Genomic DNA, 21,104 nt, shown 5'->3' on the forward strand with positions numbered 1-21,104 from the left:
CCTGACTATGGGACCCCACACTGGTTTTCCACGGGAGCCGAGCTTCTCTGTGTGGCCCAGGCAATGGGAGATCATTCACCTCCGTCTTAGAACAAGGGCCTCCCCCCACAAGGCGACCCCCCATTAGCAAAGGAGTATTCGGGGTTACAAGTCTTCCATTGCGGCACTGGCCTCGGCTGTTCCGAGAGGATGGGAGGGAAAGGGGGGCCATGAGGGAGAGATGTATTAGGGGAGGTACATACTGCAATTCAGCTCCGCACATACCTCCCAGGCCCCTGCTCCATCCCCAGACCCACAAGCCAGAGCCAGACACACACTGCCATCAAGGATCCAGGGGCCACAGGCAATCAGAACCAAGCCTGCTAATGAGTGATGAGGGCAGATAGCTGCTGAGTCCTTATTATCAGCTGCTCCAGCAAATCCTTGTATACATGTGTTTTCCCATTGAATCTCCACAGCAACACTGTAGGGTAAGTGCTATCCGCATCTCCACTTTACAGAGGAGACGGAGGCTCATAAAGGGGAAGCTCACAGAGGAAAAGACGGAGCGAGGATTCAAGCCCAGGTCAGCCTGGCTCTAAACCACAGAGCTCTGTACCACCGTGGACACTAGGGAAGGGCTGGCCTGCTGCTTCCACCCCCTCTGACTCACTGCCACTTCTCAGAAAGGCCAGCACCATCTGCTAAGAATGCAGACCTGTGGGTCTCCGGTGGAGGCCAGGGTCAGCCTGGCCCAGAACACCCCATGTCTCTGGCTCTTCCCCATCCCAGCTCCAAGTTCCTCTGGCACCAGAGGGCAGAGAATGTGACCACCGATGAGGTCATTCCTTTGGGGCACCAGGGAATGACTTTAGTAATAACCTTGGCTGCTGGTCCAGCCCCTGCCTGGAATCCTGGGGAACTACCCCTGCCCCAGAGGGCTCCCTCCCCTCCTCCGTGCCCAGGGAGGTGCTGGAAGGACCATATACCTGAACACTAATTCTCCTGAGTGCCTTGAAAAAAAAAAAAAAAAAGGATTAAATTCCCATTTTACACACAGGAAGACGGAAGCTTAATAAGGGGACTTATGCGTGAGATCATGCACAGGGAGTAGGTGACAAATCAAGATTTGGCCCCAGACCCGACTCAAAGGTGGAATTTGTCCATGAGACCAAACAGCCTTCCTTCCCTCCTCCCCTGAGCCCCTGAGCCTTGTGCTCAGTACTATAGACACATGGAAAGGGGCAGCCCCTAGCCTTGCTACAGGTCAATATGGCCCCCTTTCAGCAAGGTATTCATAGTACCTCAGTTCCGCTCGGCATCCAGTATCCTTCCCAACAGGCCCAACTCCGCTTTCCAGCCTCTCCCTCACCACTGACCCCCACCCACCCTTCCCTCAGCTTTTCTGCTTTAAGCCTGCAGCCTGCCTACAGCTCCCCTGCAGACTCTGATCACTGCCTTTCATTCACTCCGGCAACAAATATTTAGTGAACACATGAGGCCCTACGATGTGTCAGGCACTGTTACAGCAGCTGGACACAGAAACAGCCACTCAAGGCTAACTCTTCTGCTGTAATGCCTCCTCTTCCAGGAAGCCCTCCAGGCCGCTCCTCTGAGTGCCACATCGCCTCTATCCTGGCCTCCTTCACTGGTTCGCAGGCAGAACCAGGCATGCTTTAGGGATGGAGGAACATGGCTCTCCATAGCCCCCAGCAAAGAGAGAGGGGAAGAAGGAGGGAGACAAGGGCAAGCAGGAAATCCTGAGATTAGAAGGGAGTTGCCCCTGGGCAAAGTTTCTCCTGTGGGCAGGCCTGAAGATTGCTCCATTTCACTCAGCCCCCTGGCCCAGGCCCAAGTGCTGGGCAGCAGGACCTGAGGGCATTTAGTGTAGCTTCTCCTGACTTGGTGACCTGTCAGCCCCCATCCACCCACCACCCAGCCCAGCCTGGTTCCTAGGGCCTCCAGACCCAGGAGGTGACAAAATCAAGCCTCCACCATCCTCCTCACTGTCCCCAGAAGTCTTGCAGAAGGAAGCCTTGTAGGGGAGCTGAAAACAGTGGTTTGTACACATTAGCCCCAGGGAGACATGGACCAGGATTTCCCGTGTTTCTGTATGGGTGAAATGTCACAGCCAATGTGTGTGTGTGTGTGTGTGTGTGTGTGTGCGCGCGCGCGGCACCTGGGTTGTGGGTCTCTGGTTCCCATTAGCAAATGCTACAAGCCTGACATCTGAGTGCTCTGTGCTCATGTCCCTTGTGTGTACGTGGCCACGTGTCTGTGTGTGTCTCTGGGGCATTGTACATGGGCGGCTGCTGCTCTCTTTGTGGAAGAGGCAGTGGAGGTAACCGGGCTGCGGGCTCGTATCTCTGCTGCTCTGCTGGCCTGGAAGGGGCAGATCTGTGGCTTTCTGTGGATGCTAGCACCTGTGTGTAATGAGTCTGCGTGGGTTTGTGTGTGCGCGCCTGCATACGTATGTGTACTTCCGACTTGTCTGAGGGCGTCCCCAGGCTGTTCATTCATCTCTGGGACACAGCCAAGCATGCCTGGGGGGTGTACGTTTTGTGTGAGGGTATGTTTCTGAGCCGGGTTTTCCTAAATGGTGCGTCTCCGTTGTGTATGTTTGGTAATGCATGGGCGTGATGAGACAGGAGGTTGTGTATCTGCCGGGGTTTGGGTCGTTCTCTGAGCACATCTCTCTCACATGTCTGGAGCTATTCTTCTGGAAGCATGCAACGTAAGCGTGTCACTGGATGTGTATGTGAGCTGTGTGAATCTCCGGGCACAAGCTGTGAATACGTGTATTTGTGTATGCAAGAGAGAGTGTGCCCAGGGACACGGGCCCCGCCCCTCTGTGAGGAATGCTGGGAGCCCTGGGAGACGTGGTCCCCCCCAGGCCTCAGCAGCAACCGCCTCACATTTTCCATCTCCTTTTCCATCTTGCTGGAGCTACACACACACCCTCCCCCGCCATGACTGACAAACTGCAGAAGATTCTTAAAGACCTAGGTCTCTGAGCAGCTCCTTCCAGGTCACTTCTCAGCTGCCACAGGGAGGGCCAGGACTCAGGGCAGGGACCAGCCCGTAGTTTTACCGACCATGATTGCCACCCCTCTCCCCCATCCAGTGACAGATAGACTGGAGCCCTCCCCCTCTAGCTCCCAGGAGCTTCACAACTTGCTGGCCTGGTACTCAGGAGGCACTCAGAAAACATGTGAGTGAATGAATGAATGAATGAATGAATGAATGAATGAATGCATGCCTGGAGAAGCAGGTAAGGGGAAGGTGAGGATGGAGCAGGCACCGACAATTTCTGTGCACTAGATCTACATCATCGCACTGAAAAGGGTCCCCAGGACCTTGGGGCAGGCATGCTCAGGTCTATTTTACAGAAGAAACAGAGTCTCAGAAAGGCTAAATATCTCACCCAGGGTCACACAGTTTGTAACTGACAAAGCCACGCAAGAGCCCGGCTCTGTGAAACTCAGGCTGCCTCCTGCATGGGAGAGAATGGAAGAGCGACGGGGGGAGGGCAACAACGTAGGGTCATCTAGTGAGGTTCCCAAGGACATCAGCTGTGCAACCTTGACCACATTACATGGCCTCTTGGTTTCCTCATGTGTCCAATGGGTCTAGTATCAGAACCCTCCACACAGGATTGCTATGAGGAGCAAGGGGCTTACTTAACCCAGAGCTGGGCACATTAGAGGGGATCAATGGTTTATAGCATTTGTGAGACAAGAGCCTAACCAGTCTTAGCTTAGAGCCTGGCATACAACAGGATTCTTCACACAACCCGTGTCCCAGACGAGACACACTGTTAGCAACCAAAAGCTCACTGTTGCAGTCATCCTGCAGAAAGAATAGGGCCCAGAGTTGGACAAACCAGGTTTGGAATCCTGGCTGTGTGACCTGAGGCCTCCATTTACCCGACTGTATAATGGGAACTGAGGGTGGATTAGATGCTTCCTCTGGGCCCTTCTGGGTTGACACCTAGATTGGCTGCACTTCAAACATTCAAATCTCCTCCAAGAAGGTAGGAAGGCTTGGCTTCATGGAGCCCACACATGGAGTGTGATCATACCTTTTTGTCCTCCCTGGAGCAGCTCCCTATTTATTAGCATCCTACAGAGAAGGGGACCCAACCTCCAGGCTTCTCCCAGCTCCCCCAAGAATGAAAACACAGACATCCTGTCTACTCATTGGTTAACAATTTCCCAAGAGATGCAGGATTTCACTGCTTACAAAATGTTTTGTTTTTATTTTTGTCTATTCACACCTCCCTTATTCCTGACAACAATCCTATGTAGTTGCCAAGGCAAGTTCCATAACCTTAATCATACAGACGAAAACAAAAAGTAGCTCAGAGAGGCCAATTGACTTACCCATGGCCACACAGTAAAAGGCAGAGTTAGGTCTCAAAGCCAAGTCTTTGGGCTCCAACTCTCAGATTCTTCCACCCACCCCCAGTGGGTTCCTAGCATGTCCTCACTACATGGTGGGCGACAGGTAGTGGTGATGGGTACCTGGAAGATCTCAGACCACTAGGACTTTGAATGTCAAACATCAATGTGTCTGCTCTGCAGCAAAAAAAAAAAAAAGCTGCATCCTAGAACTTTAAAACTTAATCTTCAGACTTCCTTGGCTGGAAGGGACCCTGAGATCAGACAGCTCAACTGTAGCCACCACATGAATCTCCTCCTGAATCCTCCTCAAGTAATCACAACCACCCACATTTCGTACAGTTTACAAGCTGCTTTCCACACACCCTATGTCTTCATCCAAACATGCGAGGTCACCCGGCCTCTCTGAATAACTCAAGTGACAACAACTTTACTCCCGTCTCTGTTAGCAGCTCCTTCTTTCGTTTCGTTGGGAGAGAACTGCCCATTTACACTTGCCCCACTTGGGCCCCAGAGCAGGCCTCACGTGACAGATCTGCCATCACCCGAGAGGCCTTCCCCGGTTGACAATTCCCAGTGTCCCCCACCAGCTGGAAGAAGAGCCTGCACAGGGCCCCACCAGACTCTATGGGACTCAAGCCAGGGAGTACAGGGCCTGCAGGGGACATGCTGGGGATCTGGAGTCCTTCTCCTGGCAACCAGTTCCTGCATCTTAGAAGCAAAGTGGCCCAGAGGGGCAGGAAACAGGTCAAGAGTTTATGCGGCCTGGAGAACCAGCAGTGGGACCTGGAGCGAGCCCTTCCCCACTCTGGCCATGGTTTACCATCCACAGAATGAACAAACCAACACCTGCCGTATTAGTTCCTACACGTATGGCCCACATCCAGTCTCTAGACCTTCCCCTCGCCTCTGCGAGGTTGGCAGCTGGGTTAAACCAAGCTCCGGAGAAGTGTGGGGACCAACCCAAGTGTACACACTCTGGCCCTGCTCGCCTCTCTCATCCAAACTCCTTCTTCTATTCAGCCCGAGATGCTTGCTGTTCCTTGAAATCAACAAGCGTTTTTCTACTTCTCCTGCTCAGCTGGCTTCATCTCATCCTTCAGCCCTCAGCCTCTCTGAGCATCGCCAGCTCCACCTCCTCCATGTGCTCTTGGCACACTATCCTTCTCCGCCCTCGTCATGACTGGCATTGGGATTTACTTACGACTATTGCTCGGTCCCCGACTAGACCCAAAGCTCCATGAAAACAGATACTTCATCTTTGCCCACGGCTGCATTTCCCCGATCTGCACCAGCACCTCGTACACAGTGGGCACCAAGTAAAGAGCTGGTGAATGAATGCACGAGGAGCCAGGAGAAGGAGCCCAGCCTGCTTCAGATGGGGAGAAAGATCTATTCTGCCCCCACAGAATCCACAAGAGAACATAAAAGGCGTCCATGGAAATGTGTCACACACCACTTGAGAATAGCGGTGACGACAACTACTCTCATCTGAGGCTCACTCCATGCCAGATGCTCTAGTGGTGTTTGCACACATTATCTCAGTTAACCCTTACGGTTGGAAGACGTGTGGTGTAAAGTGTCTTTTTACAATGAGGAAACTTGATGTCCACAGACATCTGAGTAACCTGACCAAGATCACAGAGCCAGGAAGCGACAGACCCCCAATTCAACAGTGGCCTGAGGCCTGCACACGAAGCCTGAAACACTGAACGCATGGGAGAAACTGAGGGCCAGCCCTGGCCTAGGCAATGGGAAGTCCCCAGCCAGGCCCGGGTTCCTATGAGACCTTGGACTCAACCCCCAGCCTTCTGAAACGACATTTCATCATAACTGTCATGGGTGGCTCAGATGGACTTCTGAGATGGGCTTCAGAGCTCTGCCAGATGACTTCCTGGGATGGACAGCAGGCCACAGGGGTGGGTGCATGAGGGGACCCTGAAGCAAAGCTCTATGGCCCACCTTCTCTACCCAGGGTGAACAGTGGGGCAGGGTGTGAGTTTAGAGCATCTCAGGCAGTAAGTATAGGAAGCAGCTCAGAGCACCTACAGGGCAGGGCCAGGCCTCCTCTGGCTTGTCTCCTTCCTTCTACCCACGCTCCTACTTGTCCTCTCCTCACCACTAGCTTCTGAAAACGATAGGAGCTGAATGAACCTGATTGTCAACCCTGAATGAATGGGCCTTTGGGAAGTCTTAACCAGGGAGGGATTATCCTGATTCAGACAGGCCCTGTCCTTCTACTCCACAGGCATTTACTGAACGCACGCTGGGTAGCAGATCCTGGGGAAATGAGGAGGGGGAGACACAGTTGAGCAAGACCTCAAAAACTCTGAGAGAGAAATGCATCTGGCCAGAAGAACCACAACGCAAAGCTAACTCAGTGTTGCCAGGCAGGCATAAATCAGCAGCGTGCAGTTAACTCTGTGGCTCTCGGCCAGAGGCACGGTGGGTGCTGTGCCAGGCCATCAACTGACACGAGCAGGTAACATTTCAACCTCTTCCCAAATCGTGCCCAGCCAGTAGCGGTAGACTAGAGCCCATGAAGCTTCCAGTCTGCCCGGCCAAGGTCAACACACTAGGTCTGGGCTGTCCCCAACGCGGCCACAGTGCCAACCAAGCCTGGCCTGCACCCAGCAGTTGCTCAGGTCCACGGAAAGGGTGAAGGCAAAGCTCTCAGGTCCCCGCATGCCCAGAGGAAATGCCCCTTTCAGATAGGCAGCTTCCCCCTTACTGGGAACATGGGAAGGCCAAGGGCCAGGCTCTGAGGGGCCGATGGAGCCCTGTGTATACAGGGTCTGTCCCAGAGAGGGCAGAAGGCAGTATCCTGGGATCTAGGAAGCTGCCTCTGAACCGGTTCTCCCGTGTGACATCCCCCTCCCAGGCGGTGGGACCGTTAGGGCGGAAGTGGGACTCTAGCCAAAGGGATGTTCCCAGATGTCATGTTTTCAAACGGGACTCGCCCTGAAAGGCAGGCGGGGACGGGCCTGTGCCAGGGAAAGCCCTGAGTAAAGAAAGGCGTTCCAGCCTCTCCTTGGCACGGGCTGGCCACAGGTCTCCCCGGCAGCGTGCACAGCAGTGCCTGTCCCAGAAAGGAGATCCACTGAAGGCCTGGCCTCTGTCCTGGGGACGGGGGCTGTGAGCAGCTGAAGCCAGCGGTCTGGCCCCTCGCTGACTACGCTCCCCGCCATTCCAAGTTAATGCATCCAGTCGTCCTCCAAAGCAGTTTCTCACCCCCCTCCCCTTCCCAGATCAGAACTCTCTGGCAGTCTCCTCATCCAACTTCCTCCTAGGGGTTCCTCAAATGAAATGGGAGGCGGGTGAAAGGGTGGTCCCGGAGGGCTTGGGCCCCTTTATCCGGCTCGTTCAGTGGGGCAGCTAGTGCCTCAGCCTCGTGGGGGTGTGACCCCCGGCGCCTCCCCAGGCCTCCCTCGCCCTCATCAGCGCCCCAACCTTGAGATAGTCGTTCTCCGAGCGCAGCTCCTCCAGCTCTCGCACGAAGCCGCCGGGCCCGCAGTCCAGCATCTCCTCGGTGAGGTCGGAGAAGGCGAGTGAGGCACTGAGTGGCAGGCGGCTGCTGCCCACCGACGACGCGGCCACCGACGGCTCATCGGGGGAGGCCGGCGGCCGCGGAGGCTGCTGTGCGGGCGGCGCGGGCTGGGGCGGCTGCCCGGGGCGGGCCCCCGCCGGGCCCCCGGCCGCCGACTCGGCGTCGCTGCTCAGCGCCAGCTCCAGGCCCAGCAGGCGCGCCTCCTCCGACGCGCAGTCGGACACCTCCGAGCTGCTGTCGGTGAGGCTGGGCGGCGGCGGAGGCGGCCGCGGCCCGGTACCTGGGCGCGGGCGGCCCTTGGCACGGACTCCGGTACGGACCCCCGCGACCCGCGTCCCTGAGCCCCGCGCCCCGGGCACCACCGTGCGCCCCTTCTTGTCGGGCCGCGCGGAGGACGCGGCGCTGCAGGCGGCTGCGGAGCCCGGGCCTGGGCCGCGGCGGCCCTTGGCCAGCGACCAGCCGGCCACGTCCTTGGGCCGGGCCGGCGACGGCGCGCGGTGGCTCTTCTTCCTCTCGGGGGCGGGCGCGGGCGGGGGGCCGCAGCCCCGGGCCGGGGGCTCTCCCGCTGGCGCCTCCATCTCGGCCTCCCTTGGCCTCAGCGAGCGGCGCGCATGGCCCGGGCCCGCCCGGCCTCCGCGCCCCAGGGGAGGGTCCGGGCGCCGCTCCGGCCGCTTGGGTCGCGGTTCCTCTCGGCCCCCCTCAGCCCCCGGACTGCGCTCAGGCCCCGGCCCTCGCTGAACGGGTTCTCCGCCGCTCTGAGCTCGGAGAGAGCGGCCCGCTCGCCTCCAGGCACCCCGGCTCCGGCTGCGGCTCCGCCCGGTGCCCGCCCCTTCGGCCTCGCCGCGCCCCCGGAGCGCGCTCGGGCCCCGGCTGCCCGCGCGCCGATCGTTCCCTCGGGCTCCGAGTCCGGCTGCGGCCCGGGCCCCGGCTCCGCCCGGCGCGGTCCGTCCCCCGCGCAGCCCCGCCAGCTCCCCGCCCCGCCGCCTCGGCTCGGGGGCGCGCGGCTCCACGAACAAAAGGCGGACGCGGCGGGAGCGGCAGGGAGGGACGCTGGCAGCGAGCGAGGGAGGGATCTGCGAGGCAACAGCGACCCCCTCGAGGGTCAGGCGGGCCGGGGCTGCCGCGGCCCGGGCTCTCTCCTCGGTCGCTCCGCCGCCGCCCCTTTCCCTGCGGGCCTGGGGAATGCACCCGGCGGGGGCTCCCCTGCACCCAGGGTCCCGGCAGGGGCCCCGCGAGCCGCGAGAGAGGGGACTGCCACGAAGAGGCCGGGCAGACCTCAGGACGCTGGAGCAAGCATCCATATACACACCCGGTACCTCGCCCCTCGCCCCTCGCCCCTCGCCGCTCTGCCGAGCGTGCGCAGACTCCGCCCCCTTCTCCGGGCAAAGCAAGACCAAGCATCCCATTGTACAGATTCGTAAACTGAAGCCTCGGAAGGCTCGCGATTAGCCCAAAGTCACTGGCAGAGCCGGGATGGAACTCAAACATAACACCTCAAGGACGTGTTGCGTTCTCCTGCCTCCGCTTCCCCGTCAGGGCGTAGGCACCGCGGAGCCCTGGGTGCATGCCCGGCCCTGCACACCTTGACCCACAGTGATCCCAGGCATACTCTCTCCTCCGCGACCCCGATTTCAGGCTCCGCACCGCTAAGAAGGAAGTGACCCGTTATGAGATGTCAGAATAGTTGTGCTTTGGGAGTCGGTTCTGGTCCCCGTGGTGCCTGGCACGGGCGGGAGACGGTCGCCCTGAGCCCCACACCTTCCCTCCCAAGAGCAACGGCGGACGACCCCGGAGCCCTGGCCCTGGGGGAATCCTTTCTTCCCTTCCAGGGCTGCCTCCGAGGCTGCTGACTTTTCCACCGTCTGTCACACCTCCCCACCCCCTTCCCCTACCCTGCTCCCCGCTCTACTCCCTGTGGTGGAACCTCCGCTGGGCAGAGCCAGGTTAAGTCTTTTGGCTGCCGTCCCGCGCGCACTCACCCTTTCTTTGGGTGGCACCCCCTTGCTAGCGGAGTGGGGGGCAGGGCTGTGTTTACCCTCCTGCAGCCTCTTGTTCCTCCCCCTGTTACTCCCTCCCCTCCTTTTTCTCCTCCAAAGGTGCCCATGGGTCAGGAAGCTGCAGTGGTCTCCCTTTTTTCCATTTCTCTCTTTTCCTCCACCTGCCCATTTTCTCCTTCCTTCTCCTCCTCCTACCCCAGTCCTGTTTCTTCACCTCCTCCTGCCCTAGATGCACAGCTGGCACCAGGTCCACCTCTTTGTTTCTGTCCCACCTCCCCACGGCAGTGAATACATTTCTGGGTTTCCCCCTCCCACCTGAGGCATGGCTTCATCCCCATCTAGATGTGTCCAGGCGTGTGACTGTCCCTCCACCAAGCCAGGTAAGGAACAGGGCTACTCAGCAGGTTTGGGGGGAAACACTTCTTCAGGGACATTCCCACCCCCTCCTGGCAAGGCACCAGCTCCCTTGCCCCCACTGACTGTCCACTCACCTGTCCACGGGCACCAGGTAGGACACGGAAGGACTCAGTGGTAGACTTATCAGTTGTACATTCCTGGCCTCCTGGAGCACAGAGCATATGCAGGGAGATGGCCACAAAAGCTTCATCACAGAGTAGCCAGAGAGCCCTTCCCACTTCCTGGGCCTCAGAGTCCCCACCTGTCTAGTCTGCTGTAACAGGTGACAGGATCCTTCCAGCTCTGACGCTCCTGTTTCTGGTAAGGTGGTTCTGGTCTGGCGCAGAGGGAGAGATGCTGTGTGGCTCTTGGAAATTGTTTACCCTCTCTGTGCTTCAGTTTCTGCCCCTGTGCAGAATGTGGGTTGGAGATGTTGAATGGTGTGACTTCAGGCAGGGGACATGCTAGACCAGGCCAGCTCAGCCACTCCTAACTCACCATGGTCCTGAAAGTAGAGTGGCTTGGATCTGAGCCCGAGTCCTAGCTCTACCACAAATCCCGCCTGAGCTCCAACAAGCCCACGGCTGAGCAGGGAGCTGAGGGTCCTCCTTGCACTGAGGGCCTTTGGATTTTAAGGAGCCATGAATCCACATTACCGCCCCGGGAGAGCCTGAGGAGCAGCAAGGCCTTGGTGGGGACGGATTCTGCGGCTGAGTGGGGCCAAGGTAGGTGCTCTGGACTGGACTTGGTTTAGACCAGGGAAACCACAAAAAGAGTGAGACTTGCTGGGAGTCCAGAATTGCCTGCATGCAGGCAGAGAGATTGTCTGCAGCTTCTTGACCCACGAGCATTCACTTATGCCAGGCTCTGTGCTCTACACTTCATTAAAGGATCTAATAAAGGTTAAAACTTGTGGTTAATTGTATTTTCCAAAATAGGCACAGCAGTATATAGCTCATCCCAATTACGCTTTTTACCATGTGGCATGGACACTCTTCTACTTGAGTGATGGGGTCTATATTCCCGCCCCTTGAACCTGAGCAGACTTTGTGACTGCCTCAACTAATAGAGAAAGGCAGAAGTGATACTATGACTTCCAAGACTAGGCCATAAAAGACAATATGGCTCCACCCAACACAATCCAGGTGCGCTTTCTTCCTTCCTTCCTTCCTTCCTTCCTTCCTTCCTTCCTTCCTTCCTTCCTTCTTTCTTTCTTTCTTTCTTTCTCTCTCTCTCTCCCTCCCTTCCTCCCCCTCTTCCTCTCCCACTTCTTCTCCCTCTCTCTTTCTCTCTCTCCCTCTCCCTCTCCGCCCCCTTTCTCTCTCCTCTCACTCTTGGAACCCAATCACCAAGTTGGGAGGAAGGCCAGGCCTCATGGAGAGGCCACGTGAAGGTTCCAGCCAACAACTCCAGCTCTGGTCTCTGCTAACCACCAGATATGTGAGAGAGTGAACCTTCAGATAATTCAGCCCCCAGCATTGGAGCTGCCCCAACTAATGCCAAGTGGAGCAGAAACGAGCTGTCCCAAACTGCAAAATAAATACTGTTGTTTTAAGCCACTAAGTTTTGGGGTAGTTTGTTACACAGCACTGGACACCTGGAATGCTTGTCCAAGGTCATACAGCTTGGAAGTAGCAGGGCTGGGAATGATTTTAACCCAGGGCCATCCAATTTCAGAGCCTGTTGTGCTGCCTTGTTGGGCAGTGTCCAGCTCAGGCACCCAGCGTGTGCTGTAAAAGCTCTACTCAAGAAGGCATGGAGCAGTACATTGTTTGTATCATTTAAGCAATAAGAATATACCTGAAGAAAATAATTCTAACAGATTGCTGGAAATGAGGATGCTGACTACCCAGTGGGAAATGTTTGTTTTCTCTCACCGAAGCTGCTAAATTGACCAACATAATGGAAACTAAATAGAGACTAAATCCTGGAAGCCTTCTTAGAGGAGGTGATATATTTTTTTGAAAAACGAAAGTGTTGTGTGTGTTTTTCATTATATCCATCGTGAAAGAAACTGGCTGAGGGAGAATTAGAGGAATTAGTAGGGGGACCTTAAGGAGGAACCAGCTTGACAGATGTTCAAGAAAATGAGAAGGTCAATGTGAGTGGAACTTGACGGGCGATGGAAGAAAGACAATATATAGAAAGCTGGAGTGGACAGCAGGAGCAAGGCATGCTCTGGGCAGGGGTTTATTTTTATTGATTTCAGAGAGGGGGAGAGAGAGATAGAAACATCAATGATGAGAGAGAATCACTGATTGGCTGCCTCCTGCACACGCCCCCCTGGGGAGCCAGCCCGCAAACCACAACCGGGGCATGTGCCCTGACTGGGAATGGAACCGGTACCTCCTGATCCATAGGCTGACGTTCAACCACTAAGTCATGCTGGCTGGGCGGCAGGGGTTTATTTCTGATGCCACGAGGAGCCATTGAAGATTGTAAGCAGGGGCATGATCTAATCTAATCTGTGTTTTAAATCGATCACACCAGCCGTTGGCAAGAACAGAGGCTAGAAGATGGGTCAAGGGCTATTGAACCAGCCTCTGAGAGAGAATGGTGGCGTGGGTGAGGGCGGAGGCAGCGGAGAAGGAAGGAGAGGGTAATCTTGAGATGTTCTGGAGCTTCAGCGAGTCAGACACCCTTGGTTGGAAGGGAGAGATCAGAGAAAGGAAGTTAAGTTCAACTCCCAGTTCCTGGCTTTCGTTTCAGGATGAATGATGGCGACATTTAATGAGGCAGGACAGGCGTGGAGGTTGTCGGGGTGAGAGAGACCAGGTTTGGAGGGGGAAATGAACAGTTCTTCTTGGACACATTCCATTTGAGATGTTTATGGAGACATCCAAGTGGAGAACACAAAAGCAATTGACATATGAGTGTGGAGCCCAGGGTGGCGGCTGGTCTGAGGTCATGATGAGTCATCAACATTTAAACAATATTTAAGTCCAGGGGACCACCTCAGGTCGTGTAGAGAGAAAAAAACTGACCTAGAGCTAGGAATTAAGAATCCTGTTTCTACAAATAATCCTAAAATTTATATGGAACCACAAAAGGCCCCAACTACCCACAGCAGTCTTGAGAAAGAAGAACAAAGTTGGAGGTATCACACTTCCTGATACCAAACTATACTACATACAAGGTTATAGTAATCAAGGCAGCATGGTACTGGCATTAAAACAGACACACAGCCGAAACCGGTTTGGCTCAGTGGGTAGAGCGTCGACCTGCGGACTGAAAGGTCCTGGGTTCGATTCCGGTCAAGGGCACGTTCATGGATTGCGGGCACATCCCCAGTGGGGGGCGTGCAGGAGGCAGCTGATCGATGTTTCTCTCTCATCGATGTTTCTAACTCTCTATCTCTCTCCCTTCCTCTCTGTAAAAAAATCAATAAAATATTTTTTAAAAAAAAACAGACACACAGATCAATGGAACAGAATAGAATAAATCCATGTCTATATGGTCAATTATGACAAAGAAGGCAATAATGTACAATGGGGTAAAGGCACTCTTTTCAATAAATGTTGTTGGGGAAACTGTACAGATACATGCAAAAAGTGAAACTAACCATTTTCTTACACCATATATAAGACTAAATTCTAAATGGATTAAATACTTTAAGAACAGAAATGATAAAACTCTTAGAAGAAAACACAGGCAGTAAACTCTTTGACATTGCTCTGAGTAATACATTTTTGACATATTTCCTCAGGCAAGGGAAGCAAAAGAAAAAATAAATACAACTACATCAAACTGAAACCTTTTTGCACAGCAAAGGAAATCATCAACAAAACGAAAAGACAACCTACCGAATGGGAAAAGATATTCGTCAATGATATATCAGATAAGAGGTTAATATCCAAAATTTATAAAGAACTCATACAACTCAACACCCAAAAAACAAGTAATACAATTAAAAATGGGCAGAGGACCTGAATAGACATTTCTCCAAAGAGAACATACAGATGGCCAATAGACATATGAAGAGATGCTCACTGCCACTAATCATCAGAGAAATGAAAATTAAAACCAAAATGAGATATCATCTCACACCTGTCAGAAAGGTTGTCATCAATAAGTCAGTAAACAAGTGTTGGCGAGGTTGTGGAAAAAAGGGGACCCTCGTGCACTGTTGGTGGGAATACAGACTGGTGCAGCCACTATGAAAAACAGTATGGAGGTTCTTCAAAAAATTAAAAATAGAACTACCTTATAACCCAGCAATCCTACTTCTGGGTATTTATTCAAAGAAATCCAAAACACTAATTTAGGGAGAAACCAAGATGGCAGCATAGGTAAACACCTGAACTGCTGCCTCGCACAACCACTTCAAAACTACAACTAAAAGACAAAACGGACATCATCCAGAACCACCGGAAAGCTGGCTGAGTGGAAATTCTACAACTAGAAGGAAAGAGAAAAGCACACCGAGACTCAGAGGAGCTGCGGAAGTAAAGTGCAGAGGTATGGAGGTGTGCGCGGAGAGAGGGCTGGCAACTGAGTACGCGGCTGGCTTTCTCAATCAGGAGGGAGACAAAAGCTCCTGACTGCTCTCTGAACTCCAGTTCCGGGCAAGACTCTGGGGACCCAGACTCATACGGGGAGAAACTGGACTGTCTGGCAGTGGGAGAAACTTGAGGGCGGCTTTCTCTCAGAGGTGCTTGCAGCAATTACTGCGGGACTGAGACCCAGGGGTCTTTTAGGGCAGGGCTGACGGGAAGCCATTGCTGTTTGCTCTGCCCTGAGATCCCACCCCATGAAGCCATTGTGGTTTGCTCCGCCCTGAGACTCTGCCCCATCCAAGCTGAGCACAGAGGCTTTTGCATACAAATGCCCTGGTCCTTTGAATTCTAAACTTACCTAACAATCTGCAGCTGAGTCAGTGAGACTAAGGCCATCTAAAAGAAGGGCCAAGGCCCCATAGCAGCTTGCATTGCTTCACAGCTGGGCCTCATCTGGGCACCTCCAAAACCCAAATAAAGAAGAGGAATCTGCAGATCTCTCCATAGCTCCTGCTGGGTGGCCTCAGGCAGAGGCTAAATTAGCACCTCCTTGGAGATCCAAGAGCCAGTGTACCCAGGGGTCAGAGTGGGACCATCCAGATTACAACTCCTCAGATCCATAAGGGACACACTCAGGGGGCAGACTCAGTGAGCACCAAAGCCCCACTGAAGCAAGTCTTGTCTCATAAGGGTGTCTCCAGCACAGAAGTTCTCCCATCGTAGACACAGATGATCCTCACAGCCAAATGGCCTGGAGGTCAAGTCCTCCCAGTGAGACCAACAACAATCAAGGCTTAACTACAACAAGATTGTGCACACAGACCACAAAGGGGTGCACTAAGAGTGTCCACCTCAGGTAACTGGGGAGGCTGAGCCACTGGGCCTATAAGACACCTAGCACACAAAGCCACTCTATCAACACAGGTAAGCAGCCAAAATGCAGAGACAAAGAAATAGGTCACAAATGAAAGAAATGGAGGAAAGCAAACTATTGGATATAGAGTTCAAAACCATGGTTATAAGCTTTTTCAAGAATTTTCTAGAAAAGGCCAATAAATTTAGTGAGACACTCGAGGATATGAAAAAGGAACAACTAGAAATTAAGCATACACTGACTGAAATAAAAAATAATATACAGAGATCCAACAGCAGACTAGAGGATCGCAAGAATCAAGTCAAAGATTTGAAATACAAAGAAGCAAAAAACACCCAACCAGAAAAGCAAAAAGCAAAAAGAATACAAAAATATGAAGATAGTGTAAGGAGCCTCTGGGACAACTTCAAGCATACCAACATCTGAATTATGGGGGTGCCAGAAGAAGAGAGAGAGCAAGATACATAAAACCTATTTGAAGAAATAATGACCGAAAACTTCCCCCACCTGGTGAAAGAAATAGACTTACAAGTCCAGGAAGCACAGAGAACCCCAAACAAGAGGAATCTAAAGAGGACCACACCAAGACACATCATAATTAAAATGCCAAGAGCAAAAGACAAAGAGAGAATATTAAAAGCAGCAAGAGAAAAACAGTTAGTTGCCTACAAGGGAGTACACATACGACTGTCAGCTGATTTCTCAACAGAAACTATGCAGGCCAGAAGGGAGTAGCAAGAAATATTCAAAGTGATGAATAGCAAGAACCTACAACCAAGATTACTCTACCCAGCAAAGCTATCATTCAGAATTAAAGGTCAGATAAAGAGCTTCACAGATAAGAAAAAACTAAAGGAGTTCATCACTGCCAAACCAGTATTATATGAAATGCTGAAAGGTATTCTTTAAGAAGAGGAAGAAGAAAAAAAGGTAAAGATAAAAATTATTAACAACAAATACATATCTATCAACAAGTGAATCTAAAAATCAAGTGAATAAAAAATCTGATGAACAGAATAAACTGGTGAATATAATAGAATCAGGAGCATAGAAAGGGAGTGGACTGACAACTCTCAGGGGGAAAGTGGTGTGGGGGGTGTGGGAAGAGACTGAACAAAAATCATATACCTATGGATGCGGACAGTGGCGGGGGGGGTAAGGGCAGAGGGTGGGGTGGGAACTGGATGGAGGGGAACTATGGGGGGAAAAAAAGTGGAACAATTGTAATAATCTGAACAATAAAGATTTATTAAAAACAAAACAAACAAAAAACAAAACACTAATTTAAAAAGATATATGTATCCCTATGTTCATTGCAACATTATTTACAATAGCTAAGATATAGAAACAACCTAAGTATCCATCAATAGACAATTGGATAAAGAAGAAGTGGTATATATGCATACACAATGGAATATTACTTGTCCATAAAAAATGGAAATCTTATCATTTGCAGAAACATGGATAGACCTAGAGGGTATTATGCTAAGTGAAATAAGTCAAACAGAAAAAGACAAATGCCAGGTGATTTCACTTACATGTGGAATATAAAGAACAAAATAAACAAAATAAACAGAAACAGACTCATAGATACAGAGAACAAACTGATGGTTGCAATATGAGAGGGGGTTTAGGGGTTTGAGTGAAAAAGGTGAAGGGATTAAGAAGTGCAAATTGACAGTCACAAAATAGTCATGGGGATGTAAAGTACAGCATAGGGAATAGAGTCATATATCTATATATATAAAAAGCCAGCATCTGGCCCTGGCTAGTTTGGCTCAGTGGATAGAGTGTTGGCCTGCAGACTGAAGGATCCCAGGTTCAATTCCAGCCAAGGGCACATGCCTGGGTTGTAGGCTCGATCCCCAATAGGGGGTGTGCAGGAGGCAGCTGATCAGTTGATGTTTCTCTCTCTCTCTCCCTCTCCCTTCCTCTCTGAAATCAATTAAAAAAAAAAAAAAGCCAGCATCTGGAATGATGTAACAACTGGAATGACCAGTTGCTATGATGCCCACTGCGGCCCGATCAGGGGTGGGGCCAGCTGGCCAACCTCCTGCAGCCCCTCCCCCCCAGCCAGCCCCACCCCTCATCACCTCCCCACCTCAGTAGGGGGTGGGGCCAGATGGCCAACCTCTTGCAGCCCCTCCCCCCAGCCAGCCCCATCCCCAATTGGCCCCCACCACCCCAATTGGCCTGCAGCCCCTCCCCCTGACTGGCCCCACCCCTGATTGCCCCCCTACCCCAATAGGGGGTGGGGTCAGCCAGCCAACCTCCTGTGGCCCCTCCCCTCAGCCAGCCCCACCCCTCAAAGGGCACCCACCACGCTAACTGGCCTGCGGCCCCTCCCTCCAGCCAGCTCCACCCCCGATCGGCTCCCCAACTTCGATCAGGGGCAGGGCTGGCCAGCCAACCTTCCATGGCCCCTCCCCCAGACCCATTTGGGGACAGGGCCAGCCAGCCCACAGCCCACAGTCCCTCCCCATGGCCAGCCTGCCCCCAATTGGCCCCCCCACCCCAATCTCCCACGGCCCCTCCCCCCAGCTGGCCCGGTTCTGATCGGGCCCCAATCAGGGTGGGCCGGCTGGCCAACCTCCCGCCATCTCCTCCTTCCGACAGGCCGAGCCCAGTGCGCCAATTGGGGCTGGGCCGGCCGGACCCCACCCGTGCACGAATTCATGCACTGGGCCTCTAGTATTGTAATAACTATGTAGGGTGCCAGGTAGATAGTAAACTTATTTGAGGGATCACTTCATCTATATATATAAAAGCCTAAGCAACCGTTACGACCAAATGACCAAAACGACTGGAATGACTAGTTGACCAGTTGCTATGATGTGCACTGACCACCAGGGGGCAGACGCTCAATGCAGGAGCTGCCCCCCTGGTGGTCAGTGCACTCCCTCAGCCAACCTCCCCTGGTCCCTCCTCCCATCCAGCAGGCCCCATCTGGCAGCTGGCAGTCCCCGGCCAGCCCGGCCCCAATCAGAACTGGGCGAGATGGCCCCTATAGGCCTTGATAACTGGCCAGGCCTAGGGACCCCACCCGTACACGAATTTCATGCACCAGGCCTCTAGTAAGTTATATAATTGTCTAACCACTATACTGTACACCTGAAACTAATATAATATTGAATGTCAACTGTAATTGAAAATGTTTTAATTAAAAATAAAAAAAGAATCCTAGTTCTAGAATGGGTCAAAAAAGAGTGTGGGGAGAATCAAAATGGGCAGTTGTGGAGGGGACTGTTGCAATGAGAGGGAGGGGCAAGCGAGAGCCGGATGCGGCAGAGAGAGAAGTGAGGGCAGGAGAAGGGGAGTCAGACAGATCCAGGGATGGGGTCTAGCTTTTGAAAGGAACAGGGACCCTCATCCATTGTCCTGGAAGGAAGACAGCGAGATGGGTGAGATGTAGGTCAAGCTGTCTGGGAAATGAGGGAGTGACTGATGATGGCTTCTATTTTCTCAGGAAAGAATGAAGTGAGGAGACAAGAGTGAGAGTCTGTGAGGAGAATAATGAACCAGACTTCCCAGGATGAGAGAGGGTGTATGACAGGCCATTTAGGCACCCATTTGAGGTTCAAAGTGAAGCCAGTCGGCCCAGCAAACACCAGGTCTATTCTAAAGGGATTCTAGTCATTTCTCCAACGTTGCAGGTTTGTTTTGCAGAGCTGAAACCATCCTGCGCATACAAGTTTATATCTGCTGGTTTACACTTTACGGGGTAGGAGGAGCATTTCCCCGTGCCTTTATAAACTCTTTGCAAACATCGATTTTAAAACTTAGAAATAATCCACGGAGTGGATGTTTCATGGGTCATTTAACCTTCCCCCCTTTCATTGGACATTTCAAGTGTTTCCTGGCGATGACTGTTGCCATGCTGAAAGGGGCGGCGTGTGTCTGGTTAAGAAGAAAGCAAGTAAGTTACAAGGCAGAGCTGGGACCCCATCAGGGAAGCAGGGGACTTGGTGTTGCTGACAGCTCACATGCTGGGCTTTCCTGGACTTGAGGACAAAGAATGGAACAGCAGAGCGAGTATCTCTGGCTTCTCAAAGTGCCCCCTGGTTCAGGTGTGGAGCATGGGAGGATTAAGGTGGGGAGAGGGCCCCGGAGAAAAGGGAGGGCCAGGGGTATGACCCCGGAACCGTTTACAGTTTAAACACGTATTGCAACAGCCATGTTTGAGGTGACAACAGGGCCCTCCACGTGCCTGTTTCCCCCACAACAGAAGTCCTTTTGCCACCCCACCCTTCCTGGAGGGGGCACGGCCCCAGCACACCTGGCCATGGGCAGAGTGTCTAGGGACCCAGTGCCCTCCACAAAGCCCAGCAGGAGGGGGTCTCCCCGCTGTGTGAGGATGGAGTGGGTGAGATAGGAGGCTCTCCTGCCCAACAGAGGCTGGGGGGCCACTTGGAGGGATGTTTTCCAGGGGAGCCAGCCCTGGGTGGAGGCCGCTTCCTCTGGGACTGGCCCAGACCCCTTCCAACTTTGAGGTGCTGGGATTCAACAGTGCAGCATTCACTGAAGCCCCACTGTGAGCTGGGGCAGAGGAGTAATCCCCCACTGATGGAGTGCCCACTGTGTGCCAAACACTGGGATTCCTGTGCATGCCGTCACCTCATGTCAGGACAGGCCAGTGAGGAAAGAATCATCACCCATCTAACAGAGGGGAACCACAGGGTGCCTGAGGGAGAACCCCACAGCATAACCCTTTCCTGTAGCGTTTACGCCCCATGAGAAAAGGGCCTGGGTAGCAGGTGTTAGGCACCAGGTGGCACCTGGTAGCTGAGGTGAGAGGTTCTGTCTTAGAGCCAAGGAGTTCAGTGTCCCCACCCCTTGGGCTGGCGGGGGCAGAGCCGGAGGCCAGGGGGTGCCAGGTCTTGTTTGTGTGTGTTTGTGGGATTTGAGTTTCTGATAGATGATAATCATTGCCAGGCCTCCCCAGCTGGAACTGGAGCAGGCACAGCGCCAGGGCCTGCCGCCCTCAGGACAAGTATAAGAGCCAAAGAGGACCTGGAGCCGGGCCAGGACAGAGATGCCAGCCACCTGCGGGGACACCAGGGTGCAGAGCTAACGCTGCGGCATTCAGACCGGCAGGTGGGCAGGGTCGGTTCTGGAAGTGGCCCCCTCTCTGGAAGATCTGGGGGATGCCCTAAGGAAGCCACTGGGCTGCACTGGTTGGAGGACGTCACCAGGAGTTTAGTTCAGCAGGGTGAGTACATTTCCATGGTTCCTGCCTTTCCCCACAAGCTCCTCGCCCCTACGAGTAACAGAGTGACTATCTGTCCCAGAGGTGCCAAGTGGAGACTGAGTGGCCACTTGTCAGGAATTTGAGCCCTGGTTCTCTCAAAGAAGCAGTGTGTGTGTTGGTTGCGGGGGGGTGGGGGGTGGGGGGGTGGGGATAGCAAGGTAGCAGAA

General features: G+C 53.4%; 1 protein-coding gene across 1 annotated transcript in view; it reads right to left on the bottom strand.

Annotated features, from left to right (window-relative positions):
- SOGA1 (suppressor of glucose, autophagy associated 1) overlaps nucleotides 1-8,911 on the bottom strand; it is a 61,473-nt gene extending 52,562 nt beyond the window's left edge. The window contains exon 1 of the mRNA XM_028157770.2: nucleotides 7,830-8,911. Within this exon, the coding sequence (XP_028013571.2) occupies nucleotides 7,830-8,504 (675 nt within the window). The 5' untranslated portion in view covers nucleotides 8,505-8,911. The remainder of the gene's footprint in view (nucleotides 1-7,829) is intronic.
- Nucleotides 8,912-21,104: the final 12,193 nt, after the last annotated feature.

The sequence above is a fragment of the Eptesicus fuscus genome, chromosome 12 (genome assembly GCF_027574615.1).
Source record: "Eptesicus fuscus isolate TK198812 chromosome 12, DD_ASM_mEF_20220401, whole genome shotgun sequence".
Lineage (NCBI taxonomy): Eukaryota > Metazoa > Chordata > Mammalia > Chiroptera > Vespertilionidae > Eptesicus > Eptesicus fuscus.